The following is a 17,629-nucleotide window of genomic DNA, read 5'->3' as shown; positions in this document are numbered from 1 at the left end:
TTCGAATCAAAGACGACAGAGTGCGCCAACGGCCACGGCGAGCGGTGACGCAAGGAAAGATGAATTCCGCAGTTCCACCAGCGAGGGCGCTGCCGCCAGGAAGTGTGGTCCGCCTGTCAGTTTGATTATGTTGCATGCAGGTTACAACTGCAGCGCGCTACATATTGCGGAACACAGCAGCTTTTCGTCATTTTTCGGTGGCTCACCTGAAGATGACTGGCACGTCCTCCTGCACTGATGCATGCTTCTTGTATTCGTCGTGGCATTACTATCCACAAGTTCATCAAGGCACTGTTGCTCCGGATGTCCCACTCCTCAACGGCGATTCGGCGTAGATCGCTCAGAGTAGTTGGTGGGTCACGTCGTCCATAAACAGCCCTTTTCAATCAATCCCAGACATGTTCGATAGGGTCCATGTCTGGAGAACATGCTGGCCACTCTAGTCGAGCGATGTCGTTATCCTGAAGGAAGTCATTCACAAGTTGTGCACGATTTCGACGCGAATTGTCGTCCATGAAGAAGAACGCCTAGTCAATATGCTGCCGATATAGTTGCACTGTCGATCGGAGGATGGCATCACGTATCGCAAAGCCGTTAGAACGCCTTCCGTAACCACCAGCGGCGTACGTCAGCCGCACATAACACCACCCCAAAACAGCAGGGACCATCCACCTTGCTGCACTCCCTGGACAGTATGTCTAAGGCGTTCAGCCTGACCGGTTTGACTTCCGTCAAGAGTGAAGTTGCGCATCATGCGGCCTATTGCGCAGTTTGAGTCGTAGCATGACGTCCTGTGGCTGCACAAAAGCATTATTAAACATGCTATTAGGGTTCCTCCGAACCGTAATCCGTAGGTAGCAGTCATCCACTGCAATAGTGGTCCTTGGGCGGCCAGAGTGAGGCATGTCATCGACAGTTTCTCTCTCTCTGTATCTCCTCCATGTCCGAACAACATCGCTTTGGTTCACTCCGAGACGCCTGGACACTTCCCTTGTTGAGAGCTCTTCCTGGCACAAAGTAACAAAGCGGACGCCATCGAACCACAGTATTGACTGTCTAGGCATGGTTGAACTACAGACAACACGAGCCATGTACACCCTTCCTATTGAAATGAGTGGAACTGATCAGCTGTAAGACCCCGCATACGCGGTCGAACCGCGGTATTGACCGTCTAGGCATAGCTGAACTACAAACACGAGCCGTATACCTACTTCCTGGTGGAATGACTGGAACTGATCAGCTGTCGGAGACCCTCCGTCTAATAGGCGCTGCTCATGCATGGTTGTTTATATCTTAGGGCGGGTTTAGTGACATCTCTGAACAGTCAAAGGGACTGTGTATGTGATACAATATGCATAGTCAACACGTATCATCAGGAGTTCTGGGAACCGGGGTGATGCGAAACTTTTTTTGATGTGTGTATATCAGTAAAACGAATACAGCATTAGACTAATTTGGGGTCACTTTATCGAATGTGCACGTAAAATTAGACATCTAAAGTCATTTTGGTTGTAACGGGGCAAAAAACTGACTTTCTGCGTTGACACCGATCGCCGATGACACATACGAATGAGCAGTATTCGTTTGACTTGATTCCATTTATAGACGGCAAAAAAAAATGCAGATCTCTGACAAAATGGGCCTGACAACTCTTGGGAAAGACGCTGCTGAACCAAAAAAATGAAGAACCCAAAGACATGGATAGATGTCAACGTAACTTCGTACATGCACACGCCCTCATTGGGTATGTAAATGATTAACATTCCAATCCAACAAATTGTATTAATGTTGGTTGTGTTTCGTGTTGTTACCAGGCCTGGTAGGGTAGATTAGAGACGTGAATAGCGTCAGATGCTACGCAATCACTGTGACCGACACAGAGATGGGGGTGTACTGCTGTGAGGCAGTGGTATCGTTGCCTTACAGACATCAAAATGAGCCTCGTTGTGGGTCTTCATTTGATAGACTGTTCGAATTGAATAGTATCAAGATTTGTAGGGCATTCTGATGCAACAATGACCTGACGTTGCACTGCTTGGGAATATAAGGACAGATATGCTCATCATCAATGTTTCATTGGACTACATCTAACCGTCGAAAGGAAGGATCGTCGTATCGTGCACCATGCACTTTGAAACCTCTTTACACCTGTGGCTGCCATCCAAGTAATGGACTCCCTACAAAATTCTGTATTCGTAGTGTATGCTGCCGTTAATAACACAACGCAAGCGGGTGTTGCCATGACCGGGATGCACGGACTGCCGTTGGTTATCGTTGCGTTGTGTTCAGCTATGAATCACAGTGTAAGTAGGCTGTTTAGGTTTTCTTATTGGTAACGCCGCTTAGCGCTCGGTATGAAAAATCACTGGCTGTGCTGTGCGCAGTCTGTGTTTAGTTTGCATTGTTGTTTGCCATTGTAGTGTTGAGCAGCGGCAGCTGGATGCTAACAGCGCGTAGCGTAGCGCAGTTGGAGGTGAGCCGCCAGCAGTGGTGGACGTGGGGAGAGAGATGGCGGAGTTTTGAAATTTGTAAGAACTGGTGTCACGAACTGATATATATATTATGACTATTAAGGTAAATACATTGTTTGTTCTGTATTAAAATCTTTCATTTGCTAACTATGCCTATCAGTAGTTAGTGCCTTCAGTAGTTTGAATCTTTTATTTAGGTGGAGAAATGTAGGGTCCCCCTGAATAGGTCAGGCGTGCACTACACGCCGGAAGCGGCTACGAGGGTAGCGGAGTACGTGTGGAGTGCACATGGGGGTTTTTTAGGTTAGAGAATTCCCTCCCTAGGCCCGACAAGACGCCTCCTGAGACGCGGCAAGGCAGGAGTAGGCAAAATGCAACAAGGAATAACAATATTAATGTGCTAATAGTAAACTGCAGGAGCGTCTATAGAAAGGTCCCAGAACTGCTCTCATTAATAAACGGTCACAACGCCCATATAGTACTAGGAACAGAAAGTTGGCTGAAACCAGACGTAAACAGTAATGAAATCCTAAACTCTGATTGGAATGTATACCGCAGAGATAGGCTGGACAGTGAAGGGGGAGGCGTGTTTATAGCGATAAGAAGTGCAATAGTATCGAAGGAAATTGACGGAGATTCGAATTGTGAAATGATTTGGGTGAAGGTCACGGTTAAAGCAGGCTCAGACATGGTAATTGGATGTCTCTATAGGCCCCCGGGCTCAGCAGCTGTTGTGGCTCAGCACCTGAAGAATAATTTGGAAAATATTTCGAGTAGATTTCCCCACCATGTTATAGTTCTGGGTGGAGATTTTAATTTGCATCGATGATTTCAGCCGTAAATAGAAATATTAAAAAAGGTAGGAAGATTTTTCTGTTTAGCAAAAGTGACAAAAAGCAGATTTCAGAGTACTTGATGGCTCAACACACAAGTTTTGTCTCAAGTACAGATAGTGTTGAGCATCAGTGGACGAAGTTCAAAACCATGGTACAATATGCGTTAGATGAGTATGTGCCAAGCAAGATCGTAAGAGATGGAAAAGAGCCACCGTGGTACAACAACCGAGTTAGAAAACTGCTGCGGAAGCAAAGGGAACTTCACAGCAAACATAAACATAGCCAAAGCCTTGCAGACAAACAAAAATTACGCGAAGCGAAATGTAGTGTGAGGAGGGCTATGCGAGAGGCTTTCAATGAATTCGAAAGTAAAGTTCTATGTACTGACTTGGCAGAAAATCCTAAGAAATTTTGGTCCTATGTCAAAGCGGTAGGTGGATCAAAACAAAATGTCCAGACACTCTGTGACCAAAATGGTACTGAAACAGAGGATGACAGACTAAAGGCCGAATTACTAAATGTCTTCTTCCAAAGCTGTTTCACAGAGGAAGACTGCACTGTGCTTCCTTCTCTAGATTGTCGCACAGTTGACAAAATGGTAGATATCGAAGTAGACGACAGAGGGATAGAGAAACAATTAAAATCGCTCAAAAGAGGAAAGGCCGCTGGTCCTGATGGGATACCAGTTCGATTTTACACAGAGTACGCGAAGGAACTTGCCCCCCTTCTTGCAGCGGTGTACCGTAGGTCTCTAGAAGAGCGAAGCGTTCCAAAGGATTGGAAAAGGGCACAGGTCATCCCCGTTCTCAAGAAGGGACGTCGAACAGATGTGCAGAACTATAGACCTATATCTCTAACGTCGATCAGTTGTAGAATTTTGGAACACGTATTATGTTCGAGTATAATGTCTTTTCTGGAGACTAGAAATCTACTCTGTAGGAATCAGCATGGATTTCGAAAAAGATCATCGTGTGAAACCCAGCTCGCGCTATTCGTCCACGAGACTCAGAGGGCCTTAGACACGGGTTCACAGGTAGATGCCGTGTTTCTTGACTTCCGCAAGGCGTTTGACACAGTTCCCCACAGTCGTTTAATGAACAAAGTAAGAGCATACGGACTATCAAATCAATTGTGTGATTGGATTGAGGAGTTCCTAGATAACAGAACGCAGCACGTCATTCTCAATGGAGAGAAGTCTTCCGAAGTAAGAGTGATTTCAGTTGTGCCGCAGGGGAGTGTCATAGGACCGTTGCTATTCACAATATACATAAATGACCTGGTGGATGACATCGGAAGTTCACTGAGGCTTTTTGCAGATGATGCTGTGGTGTATCGAGAGGTTGCAACAATGGAAAATTGTACTGAAATGCAGGAGGATCTGCAGCGAATTGACGCATGGTGCACGGAATGGCAATTGAATCTCAATGTAGCGAAGTGTAATGTGATGCGAATACATAGAAAGATAGGTCCCTTATCATTTAGCTACAAAATAGCAGGTCAGCAACTGGAAGCAGTTAATTCCATAAATTATCTGGGAGTACGCATTAGGAGTGATTTAAAATGGAATGATCATATGAAGTTGATCGTCGGTAAAGCAGATGCCAGACTGAGATTCATTGGAAGAATCCTAAGGAAATGCAATCCAACAACAAAGGAAGTAGGTTACAGTACGCTTGTTCGCCCAATGCTTGAATACTGCTCAGCAGTGTTGGATCTGCACCAGGTAGGGTTGATAGAAGAGATAGAGAAGATCCAACGGAGAGCAGTGCGCTTCGTTACAGGATCATTTAGTAATTGCGAAAGCGTTACGGAGATGATAGATAAACTCCAGTGGAAGACTCTGCAGGAGAGACGCTCAGTAGCTCGGTACGGGCTTTTGTTAAAGTTTCGAGAACATACCTTCACCGAAGAGTCAAGCAGTATATTGCTCCCTCCTACGTATATCTCGCGAAGAGACCATGAGGATAAAATCAGAGAGATTAGAGCCCACACAGAAGCATACCGACAATCCTTCTTTCCACGTACAATACGAGACTGGAATAGAAGGGAGAACCGATAGAGGTACTCAGGGTGCCCTCCGCCACACACCGTCAGGTGGCTTGCGGAGTACGGATGTAGATGTAGATGTAGATGTAGCTGGCAGTAGTGGCGCTCGCTGTATTGCAGTAACTTGAGTAACGAAGATTATTGTGAGGTAAGTGATTTGTGAAACGTATAGGTTAATGCTAGTCAGGGCCATTCTTTCGTAGGGATTTTTGGAAGTCAGATTGCGTTGCGCTAAAGATATTGTGTGTCAGTTTAAGCACAGTCTAGTATAAATTTTTCTACTAGACTGTGCTTAAACTGACACACAATATCTTTAGCGCAACGCAATCTGACTTCCAAAAATCCCTACGAAAGAATGGCCCTGACTAGCATTAACCTATACGTTTCACAAATCACTTACCTCACAAAAATCTTCGTTACTCAAGCTACTGCAATACAGCGAGCGCCACTACTGCCAGCTAAATAAAAGATTCAAACTACTGAAGGCACTAACTACTGATAGGCATAGTTAGCAAATGAAAGATTTTAATACAGAACAAACAATGTATTTACCTTAATAGTCATAATATATATATCAGTTCGTGACACCAGTTCTTACAAATTTCAAAACTCCGCCATCTCTCTCCCCACGTCCACCACTGCTGGCGGCTCACCTCCAACTGCGCTACGCTACGCGCTGTTAGCATCCAGCTGCCGCTGCTCAACACTACAATGGCAAACAACAATGCAAACTAAACACAGACTGCGCACAGCACAGCCAGTGATTTTTCATACCGAGCGCTAAGCGGCGTTACCAATAAGAAAACCTAAACAGCCTACTTACAACAGTTATGCACTAATTTCACATGACCATCATCATCGAGCATGGCGGCAGCGTAAGGAAGGATACTACTCTTCAAATGTTCTACAGAAGCTCAGCTGTGTTACTCCTGACCTCATGGTGTGGGGTGCCATCTCTTATGACATCAAATCAGGGGTGATAGTGCTTGAAGTAACTAACAGAGCGTTGGTACGTCACTGACACCTTGCATACTCATGCGTTACTTCTCATGTGACATTGCCATGGTGCCATTTTCAACAGGACAATGATCGTCCACTTGTGGCCCATGTGTGCTAATTGTGCGGAACCCAAGTGGCCGGCAAGCTCTAGCAGCAAGATCCCTGGATCTGTCTCGGCGTGTGTGGGACCAGCTCGGACGTCAATTCCATCCCATGTGATGTATAGAAGCTAACATTTAGTCAGTAAATCTACCCATAGTACTGTAGTGTATCACTGTTAACGTGCAGCTAACACCACCGAACTACGAAACCCTACACAGAACCGAGCAGTACTGAACACAAACTTGAGAACAACGAAGTAAGTAGGACATCAAAGTTGTCAACAAAAAGTAACGTGAGTGAATGGTTCAATTGGCTCTGAGCACTATGGGACTTAACGTCTGTGGTCATCAGTCTCCTAGAACGTAGAACTACTTAAACCTGACTAACCTAAGGACATCACACACATCCATGTCCAAGGCAGGATTCGAACCTGCGACCTTAGCAGTGGCGCAGTTCTGGACTGAGCACCTAGAACCGCGAGACCACCGCGGCCGGCGTGAGTGAATGGTAACAAGACATACAGCACACACTGTCGACGTTTGTACTGTTATGTACTAATTTCAGGGCATTACAGATAAAAGCTAACTGGGGCAAGAGAGCAAACGAACTACGAGGGTTGCCCAAAAAGTAGTGCATCACTTTTTTTCTTCAACAGTTCTTTATTGAACACAATGTGAATTACATACACGAAACGACGGTATTTTATCTACATATCCTGTTTTTCCACATAATCTCCATCTCATTCTGTCGCCTTCCTCCAGTGCGAAAAAAGAGCGTGTTAGACCTGTGGGTACCAATCCTAGTCCTGGTGATACAGCCAGTGCTTCACTGAGTCAATCACTTCCTCATCGTCCTCCAAATGTCTTCCACGAATGTCATCTTTTAACAGTGAATGACAACATGACCTTGTAGCAACGCATCCATTGTGACAGCCACGGATGGTCTCCCCAACTGCTGCCTTCCGCTGACCTCTCCCTCCGTGACCAACGACTAACTGTACTTCTGCCTGGATAAACTGGAAGAACCAGAGGTTGTAGATAGCTTCAGGGAGAGCATTAGGGGACGATTGACAAGAATGGGGGAAAGAAATACAGTAGAAGAAGAATGGGTAGCTTTGAGAGATGAAATAGTGAAGGTAGCAGAGGATCAAGTAGGTAAAAAGACGAGGGCTGGTAGAAATCCTTGAGTAACAGAAGAGATATTGAATTTAACTGATGAAAGGAGAAAATATAAAAATGCAGTAAATGAAGCAGGGAAAAAGGAATACAAACGTCTCAGAAATGAGATCGACAGGAAGTGCAAAATAGGTAAGCAGGGATGGTTAGAGGACAAATATAAGGATGTAGAGGCGCATATCACTAGGGGTAAGATAGATACTGCCTACAGGAAAATTAAAGAGACCTTTGGAGAAAAGAGAACCACTTCCATGAATATCAGGAGCTCAGATGGAAACCCAGTTCTAAGCAAATAAGGGAAAGCAGAAAGGTGGAGGGTATATATAGAGGGTCTATACAAGGGAGATGCTCTTGAGGACAATATTATAGAGATGGAAGGGAATGTAGATGGAGATGAAATAGCAGATATTATACTGCATGAAGAGTTTGACAGAGCACTGAAAGACCTAAGTCAAAAGAAGGCCCAGGGAGTAGAGAACATTCCATTAGAACTACTGACAGCCTTGGGAGAGCCAGGCCTAACAAAACTCTACCATGTAGTGAGCAAGATGTATGAGACAGGCGAAATACCTCAGACTTCAAGAAGAATATAATAATTCCAATCCCAAAGAAAGCAGGTCTTGACAGATGTAGAAATTACCGAACTGTCAGTTTAATAAACCACGGCTGCAAAATACAAACACGAATTCTTTACAGACGAGTGGAAAAACTGGTAGAAGCCGACCTCGAAGAAGATCAGTTTGGATCCCGTAAAAATGTTGGAACAAGTGAAGCAATACTAACCCTAAGACTTATCTTAGAAAATAGATTAAGGAAAGGCAAACCTACGTTTCTAGCATTTGTAGACTCAGTGAAAGCTTTTGACAATGTTGACTGGAATACTCTCTTTCAAATTCTGAAGGTGGCAGGGGTAAAATACAGGGAGCGAAAGGTTATTTACAATTTGTACAGAAACCAGATGGCAGTTACTACAAGAGTCGAGGGACAGGAAAGGGAAGTGGTTGGGAAGGGAGGGAGATAGGGTTGTAGCCTATCCCCGATGTTATTCAGTCTGTATATTGAGCAAGCAGTAAAGGAAACACAAGAAAAATTCGCAGTAGGAATTAAAATCCATGGAAAAGCAATAAAAACCTTGAGGTTCGCCGATGATATTGTAATTCTGTCAATGACAGCAAAGGACCTGGAAGAGAAGCTGAATGGAATGGACAGTCTCTTGAAAGGAGGATATAAGATGAACATCAACAGAAGCAAAACGAGGATAATGGAATGTAGTCGAATTAAATCAGGTGATGCTGAAGCTATTAGATTAGGAAATGAGATACTTAAAGTAGTAATGGAGGTTTGCTATTTGGAGAGCAAAATAACTCATGATGGTTGACGTAGAGAGTATATCAAATGTAGACTGGCAATGGCAAGGAAAGCGTTTCTGAAGAAGAGAAATTTGTTAACATCGAGTATAGATTTAAGTGTCAGGAAGTGGTTTCTGAAAGTATTTGTATGGAGTGTTGGCATGTATAGAAGTGAAACCTGAACGATAAATAGTTTAGACAAAAAGAGAATAGAAGCTTTCGAAATGTTGTGTTACACAAGGATGCTGAAGATTAGATGGATAGAGCGCATAACTAATGAGGAGGTATGGAATAGAATTGGAGAGAAGAGAAATTTGTGGCACAACTTGACTAGGAGAAGGGATCGATTGGTGGGGCATGTTCTGAGGCATCAAGGGATCACCAATTTAGCATTGGAAGCCAGCGTGGAGGGTAAAAATCGTAGAGGGAGACCAAGAGATGAATACACTAAACAGATTTAGAAGGATGTAGGCTGCAGTAGGTACTGGGAGATGAAGAAGCTTGCACAGGATAGAGTAGTATGGAGAGCTGCATCAAACCAGTCTCAGGACTGAAGACCACAACAACAACATGTTGCTCGTAACGTACATCACCTAAAGACGCCATTTTGAAACTGTCCTGCAGCTACACTATCTGTCGGGAGTGACGGAAGCCTGGCGCGCTCACTCATTGGACTTCAAATAATACATGTGTAACGTTTCCCATTCGTAGCACTGTTTTCGGCTGAGAAAAATAATGCAGTGCATAACTTTCTGGGCAACCCTCGTACGTTAATTCTGTAACGGACCACCAGAGACTGTGGGTTCGTTATATCAAAACATTCTGAAAGTGTCCCTCAACAACCTTTGAAACTTTGTTGGCGGCTTTAACTTCTATATAAGTATATGCACAAACTGTAATGTACTGTTACGTCTAAGTTAATCTATGAGACTTACAGTGAATGGATATTTCATATACCTCAGTACTCAATAAGCACTCTTACTGTGGCTGCCGGTTGGACGAGCTTTCGCCATAACTACCTCGAACTTAAGTAATCATCATCTGAAGTATCCAATTTCAACTCGTCTGAACCAGCAGTTCAGACAACTGCAAGAAAACGTCTCAACGCGACATCTTTTTCACTAGACTGGAGAGAGGAGAGGAAGAAACTTGTACATGAGCGTTCACACTGCTGCACTTCCCCTATAAGCAGTTACAAGTGAGTAGACTTGATAGTGCATCATTTTTAGGTAGAAGAATCTTACACGGAATTCGACTCACTTCTATATGGAACGCCGGCTCGAGGTTCTTTCGGTGTCTTTTCCAGGTTCCGCCGCTGATGCTGAGTAGCCCGTCTCCCATAAATGTACGGAGTACGTCCGCAACGTAGGGTTCGCGTTGTCGCGGTTTGCTGCCCAAAAGGACACACTTGACGTCTTCTGGCTGTGTTAGCACGATCACCAGCTTCGGGCCCACGTAGAATCTGCAACATGGTGTTTTGTAAGCAATGAATTGGAGTGGATTGGCAAACTGTAATGCATCGTTGCAAACCTCAGACAACGGAGATTAGTAAAGACTTTTTAAGATGTGCATATTTCTATTGTCTATTCTCAGGCCACAATTTATGAAAGATGTTTATATTTTATTAATAGGATTAATTAGGAATAATTAATATTTGACATATTGGAAATAATGCAGGGAATGTCTGCACCATTGTTGGCGGGAGAGACCGCACAATATCATTTTAAAAAGGGCGGGAGAGACCGCGTATGGATACATTTTAAGAAAAGAGCGGGAAAGACTGCGCATAATACATTTTGTAATGGTAGCAGGGATTCTCTGCACCAGAAAGTATAGTTGGCGGGAGAGACCGCACTTTAGCGTTCGTAAGAAGACAGTAGTAAGCGAGATGTGAAGCGAGTCGGTAGCAGATCTGAAGCGACAGGTTAAGAGGAGCGGTGTGCCTGCAAGCCACCAGTTATGATTTACAAGAGATTATAAACGGATGTACAAACCTAACTGTTATCATAAGAGGAACTAATATTAATGAATACTTTTTTTTAGAAACTCAAGACTACTGATGGTGTGTTTGCGCAATGTTAGTTGTAAGATTATTGTAAAAAGTAAACAATCTAATTCGCAAACTAGCTGGGACACAGTGAGGATCACATCCGCAAACTATTCGCTGTTCTGTAATGGCACTGTGCTTTTCTACTGCTGGTTATGCTTCTCCAGTCTGGTAAAGGTCATCTCATGCCAGACAAGTAGACATTGATCTCAACGAAACCTGCAGGTTGATGACAGGTTGCTTAAGACCTATCCCAACTGATAAGCTCTACTGCCTGGCTGGAATAGCGCCACCATGGATACGCAGAACAGTGGCTGCCAACAAGGAGAGACTGAAAGTGGAACAGGACAGTGCCCATCCACTGCACGGACATAATCCACCACAGCAACGGCTGAGATCGCGAAAGAGCTTCCTGAGAACATCCGAGAAGCTCACCATTTCACCAGAGAAGGCAAGGCTGGAGTTATGGAAGAAGTCGACGCCTCACCTGTAGACGCCAGAAGCTGAAGAACTGCCACCCGGACACAACGAGAGCTGGCTGGTGTGGAAATCTTTAAACAGATTACGATCAGGAGTTGGACGATCCAGAGACAACCTGAAGTGATGGGGCCGGTGAGGAGGATGAAATGGTGATGACGAAAACACAACACCCAGTCCCTCGGCGGAGAAAATCTCCAACCCGGCCGGGAATCGCACCCGCGCCTACTTGCTTGGGAGGCGAACACGTTACCATCCAGCTAAGCAGGCCGCGGGCACGCTGAAGTTCCTTAACACGACGTTGCATGGACTCGACTAATGTCTGAATGGAACTGACACGATGAATCCTGCAGGGCTATCCATAAATCCGTAAGACTACGAGGGATGGAGATCTCTGCTGGACAGTACGTTGCAAGGCAACCCAGATATGCTCAATAATGTTCATGTCTGGGGATTTTGGTGGCGAGCGGAAGTGTTTAAACTCAGAAGAGTGTTCCTGGATCTACTCTGTAGCAAGTCTGAACGTTTGGGGAGTCGAATCGTCCTGCTGGAATTGCCCAACCGTCAGAATGCACAATGGACACGAATAGATGCAGATGATTAGACAGGATGTTTATGTACGGGTCACCTGTCAGAGTCGTATATAGACTTGCCAGGGGTCCCAACTGCACACGCCCCACACCATTGCAGAGCCTCCACCAGCTTCAACAGCCCCTGCTGACAAGCAGGAACCATAGATTCATAAGGTTGTCTCCATTCCCGTACACGCCCATTCACTCGATACAACTTGAAACGAGACTCGGCCGACCAGGCAAAATGTTTCCAGTCATCAAAAGTCCAGTATTGGTGATGACGGGCCCAGGAGAGATGTAAAGCCTTGCGTTATGCAGCCATCAAGAGTACACGAGTGGGCCTTCGGCTCCGAAAGTTCATATCGATTATGTTCCGCTGAATGGTCCGCACGCTGACACTTTTTGATGAACCGGGATATAAATCTGCAGCAATTTGCGGAAGGGCTGCACTTCTGTCACGCTGAACGATTATCTTCAGTCGTCATTGATCCCGTTCTTGCAGGATGTTTCTCCGATCGCAGCGACATCGGAGATTTGATGTTTTACCGGATTTCTGATATTCACGGTAGACTCGTGAAATAATCGTACGGGAAAATCCTCACTTCATCTCTACTTCGGATAGACTGCAATGTGCTTCCTTCTCTAGATTGTCGCACAGTTGACAAAATGGTAGATATCGAAGTAGACGACAGAGGGATAGAGAAACAATTAAAATCGCTCAAAAGAGGAAAGGCCGCTGGTCCAGATGGGATACCAGTTCGATTTTACACAGAGTACGCGAAGGAACTTGCCCCCCTTCTTGCAGCGGTGTACCGTAGGTCTCTAGAAGAGCGAAGCGTTCCAAAGGATTGGAAAAGGGCACAGGTCATCCCCGTTCTCAAGAAGGGACGTCGAACAGATGTGCAGAACTATAGACCTATATCTCTAACGTCGATCAGTTGTAGAATTTTGGAACACGTATTATGTTCGAGTATAATGTCTTTTTTGGAGACTAGAAATCTACTCTGTAGGAATCAGCATGGGTTTCGAAAAAGACGATCGTGTGAAACCCAGCTCGCGCTATTCGTCCACGAGACTCAGAGGGCCTTAGACACGGGTTCACAGGTAGATGCCGTGTTTCTTGACTTCCGCAAGGCGTTTGACACAGTTCCCCACAGTCGTTTAATGAACAAAGTAAGAGCATACGGACTATCAGATCAATTGTGTGATTGGATTGAGGAGTTCCTAGATAACAGAACGCAGCACGTCATTCTCAATGGAGAGAAGTCTTCCGAAGTAAGAGTGATTTCAGGTGTGCCGCAGGGGAGTGTCATAGGACCGTTGCTATTCACAATATACATAAATGACCTGGTGGATGACATCGGAAGTTCACTGAGGCTTTTTGCAGATGATGCTGTGGTGTATCGAGAGGTTGCAACAATGGAAAATTGTACTGAAATGCAGGAGGATCTGCAGCGAATTGACGCATGGTGCACGGAATGGCAATTGAATCTCAATGTAGCGAAGTGTAATGTGATGCGAATACATAGAAAGATAGGTCCCTTATCATTTAGCTACAAAATAGCAGGTCAGCAACTGGAAGCAGTTAATTCCATAAATTATCTGGGAGTACGCATTAGGAGTGATTTAAAATGGAATGATCATATAAAGTTGATCGTCGGTAAAGCAGATGCCAGACTGAGATTCATTGGAAGAATCCTAAGGAAATGCAATCCGACAACAAAGGAAGTAGGTTACAGTACGCTTGTTCGCCCAATGCTTGAATACTGCTCAGCAGTGTGGGATCCGCACCAGGTAGGGTTGATAGAAGAGATAGAGAAGATCCAACGGAGAGCAGCGCGCTTCGTTACAGGATCATTTAGTAATTGCGAAAGCGTTACGGAGATGATAGATAAACTCCAGTGGAAGACTCTGCAGGAGAGACGCTCAGTAGCTCGGTACGGGCTTTTGTTGAAGTTTCGAGAACATACCTTCACCGAAGAGTCAAGCAGTATATTGCTCCCTCCTACGTATATCTCGCGAAGAGACCATGAGGATAAAATCAGAGAGATTAGAGCCCACACAGAAGCATACCGACAATCATTCTTTCCACGTACAATACGAGACTGGAATAGAAGGGAGAACCGATAGAGGTACTCAGGGTACCCTCCGCCACACACCGTCAGGTGGCTTGCGGAGTACGGATGTAGATGTAGATGTAGATGCTGTGTCTCATCGCTCGTGTGCCGACTATAACACCATGTTCGAACGCAGTTAAATCTTGATAACCATTGTAGCAGCCATAACCGATGTAACAACTGCGCCAGACATTTGTTGTTTTATACGGGTGGTACATTGATAGTGACCAGGCCAAATATCTCACGAAATAAGCGTCAAACGAAAAAACTACAAAGAACGAAACTTGTCAAGCTTGAAGGGGGTAACCAGATGGCGCTATGGTTGGCCCGCTAGATGGCGCTGCCAGTGGCCAACGGATATCAACTGCGCTTTTTTAAATGGGAACCCCCATTTTTATTACATATTCCTGTAGTACGTAAAGAAATATGAATGTTTTAGTTGAACCACTTTTTTCGCTTTGTGATAGATGGCGCTGTGATAGTCACAAACGGGTAAGTACGTAGTATCACGTAACATTCCGCCAGTGCGGACGGTATTGTATATACATTACCCGTGTTAAAATGGACCCTTTACCAATTGCCGCAAAGGTCGATATCGTGTTGATGTATGGCTATAGTGATCAAAATGCCTAACGGGCGTGTGCTATATATGCTGTTCGGTATCCTGGACGACATCATCCAAGTGTCCGGACCGTTCGCCGGATAGTTACGTTATTTAAGCAAACAGTAAGTGTTCAGCCACATGTGAAAAAAGTAGGTGTTTTAGTTGCTGTTGCGGCTAATCCGCATATCAGTAGCAGACAAATTGGGCGACAATCGGGAATCTCAAAAATGTCGGTGTTGAGAACGCTACATCAACATCGATTACAATCGCAGGATATTCCTATGCACCACGAATTGCATGGCGACGAGTTTGAACGTCCTGTACAGTTCTGCCACTGGGTACAAGAGAAATTACGGGACGATGACAGATTTTTTGCACGTGTTCTGTTTACCGACGAAGCGTCATTCACCAACAGCGGTAACGTAAACCGGCATAATATGCACTACTCGGCAACGGAAAATCCAGATGGCTGCGACAGATGGAACATCAGCGACCTTGGCGGGTTGATGTATGGTGCAGCATTATGGAAGGAAGGATAATTGGCCCCCATTTTATCGATGGCAATCTAAATGGTGCAATGTATGCTGATTTCCTACGTAATGTTCTACCGATGTTACTACAAGATGTTTCACTGCTTGACAGAATGGCGATGTACTTCCAACATGATGGATGTCCGGCACATAGCTCGCGTGCGGTTGAAGCGGTATTGAACAGCATATTTCATGACATGTGGATTGGTCGTCGAAGCACCATACCATGGCCCGCACGTTCACCGGATCTGACGTCCCAGGATTTCTTTCTCTGGGGAAAGTTGAAGGATATTTGCTATTGTGCTCCACCGACAACGCCTGACAACACGCGTCATTGTCAAAGCATGTGCGAACATTACGGAAGGCGAACTACTCGCTGTTGAGAGGAATGTCGTTACACGTATTGCCACATGCATTGAGGTTGACGGACATCATTTTGAGCATTTATTGCATTAATGTGGTATTTACAGGTAATCACGCTGTAACAGCATGCGTTCTCAGAAACGATAAGTTCACAAAGGCACATGTATCACATTGGAAGAACCGAAATAAAATGTTCAAACGTACCTACGTTCTGTATTTTAATTTAAAAAACCTACCTGTTACCAACTGTTCGTCTAAAATTGTGAGCCATATGTTTGTGACTATTGCAGCGCCATCTGTCACAAAGCGAAAAAAGTGGTCCAACTAAAACATTGATATTTCTTTACGTACTACACGAATATGTGATAAAAAGTGGGAGTTCCTATTTAATAAAACGCAGTTGTTTTCCGTTTGACCTAAGGCAGCGCCATCTAGAGGGCCAACCATAGCGCCATCTGGTTTCTCCCTTCAAGCTAGACAAGTTTCGTTTTTTATAGTTTTTTTCGTTTGACGCTTATTTCATGAGATATTTGACCCGGTCACGATCAATGGACCACCCTGTATATACGTTGCCGGCCACCGCGTCATATTCTGCCTGTCTACATATCTCTGAGTTTTCATATGCATGCCTACACCTGTTTCTTTGGCGCTTCAGTGTGTTTGAACTGTTAGCATATCGAATTTCCTAAGGCGCAGTTTGGGTACCTCCTCACATGTTGTGAAATGTAGTTCACCAATTCGAACAAATATTGCAAGGGCGATCCATATTCAAAGTGACTGAAGTGTCGACTACTTGCTAGAGACTCCCTAGTTTTTGGGAAAATTCATGGCAATGTTTGTGATGGAAGATTGTATTGTCAGTGTCATATATCGAAATACTGTCTAAAAAGAAATATTTTTTCGTTTATATAAAATAAGGTCCAAAGTTAATAATGATCGATTTAATGTTTATGTGTTTCCATGTTGAACACTACTGGGCATTAAAATTGCTACAGAAGCGAAATTTAACCGACAGGAAGAAGATGCTGTGATATGCAAATGATTAGCTTTACAGAGCATTCACACGAGGTTAGCGCTGGTGGCGACACCTACAACGTGCTGACATGAGGAAAGTTTCCAACCGATTTCTCATACACAAACAACAGTTGACCGACGTTGCCTAGTGAAACTTTGTTATGATGCCTCGTTTAAGGAGGAGAAATGCGTACCATCACGTTTCCGACTTTGATAAAGGTCGGATTGTGCCTATCGCGATTGCGGTTTACCGTATCGCGACATTGCTGCTCGCGTTGGTCGAGATCCAGTGACTGTTAGCAGAATATGGAATCGGTGGGTTCAGGAGGGTAATACGGAACGCAGTGCTGGACCCCAACGGCCTCGTATCACTAGCAGTCGAGATGACAGGCATCTTATTCGCATGGCTGTAATGGATCGTGCAGCCACATCTCGATCCCTGAGTCAACAGACGAGGACGTTTGCAAGACAACAACCATCTGCACGAACAGTTCGACGACGTTTGCAGCAGCATGGACTATCAGCTTAGAGACTATGGTTGCGGTTACACGTGACGCTGCATCACAGACAGGAGCGCCTGCGATGGTGTACTCAACGACGAACCTGGGTGCACGAATGGCAAAACGTCATTTTTTCGGATGAATCAAGGTTCTGTTTATTGCATCATGATGGTCGCATCCGTGTTTGGCGACATCGCGGTGAACGGACATTGGAGGCGTGTATTCGTCACCACCATACTGGCGTATTACCGAGCGTAATTATATGGGGTGCCATTGGTTACACGTCTCGGTCACCTCTTTTTGGCATTGGCGACACTTTGAACAGTGGACGTTACATTTCAGATGTGTTACGACCCGTGGCTCTACCCTTCATTCGATCTCTTTGAAACCCGACATTTCAGCAGGGTAATGCACGACCGCATGTTGT

The 17,629-nt window shown here is 44.8% G+C and overlaps 1 protein-coding gene across 1 annotated transcript in view; it reads right to left on the bottom strand.

Annotated features, from left to right (window-relative positions):
* Positions 1-17,629, bottom strand: part of LOC126273428 (cytochrome P450 4C1-like) — a 109,173-nt gene that overhangs the window by 75,033 nt on the left and 16,511 nt on the right. The window contains exon 2 of the mRNA XM_049976979.1: positions 10,239-10,440. Coding sequence (XP_049832936.1) covers positions 10,239-10,440 — 202 coding nt within the window. The remainder of the gene's footprint in view (positions 1-10,238; positions 10,441-17,629) is intronic.

Source organism: Schistocerca gregaria, chromosome 5 (genome assembly GCF_023897955.1).
Source record: "Schistocerca gregaria isolate iqSchGreg1 chromosome 5, iqSchGreg1.2, whole genome shotgun sequence".
Lineage (NCBI taxonomy): Eukaryota > Metazoa > Arthropoda > Insecta > Orthoptera > Acrididae > Schistocerca > Schistocerca gregaria.
The sequence above is the reverse complement of the archived record's forward strand: the minus strand, read 5'-3'. Positions and strand labels throughout refer to the sequence as shown.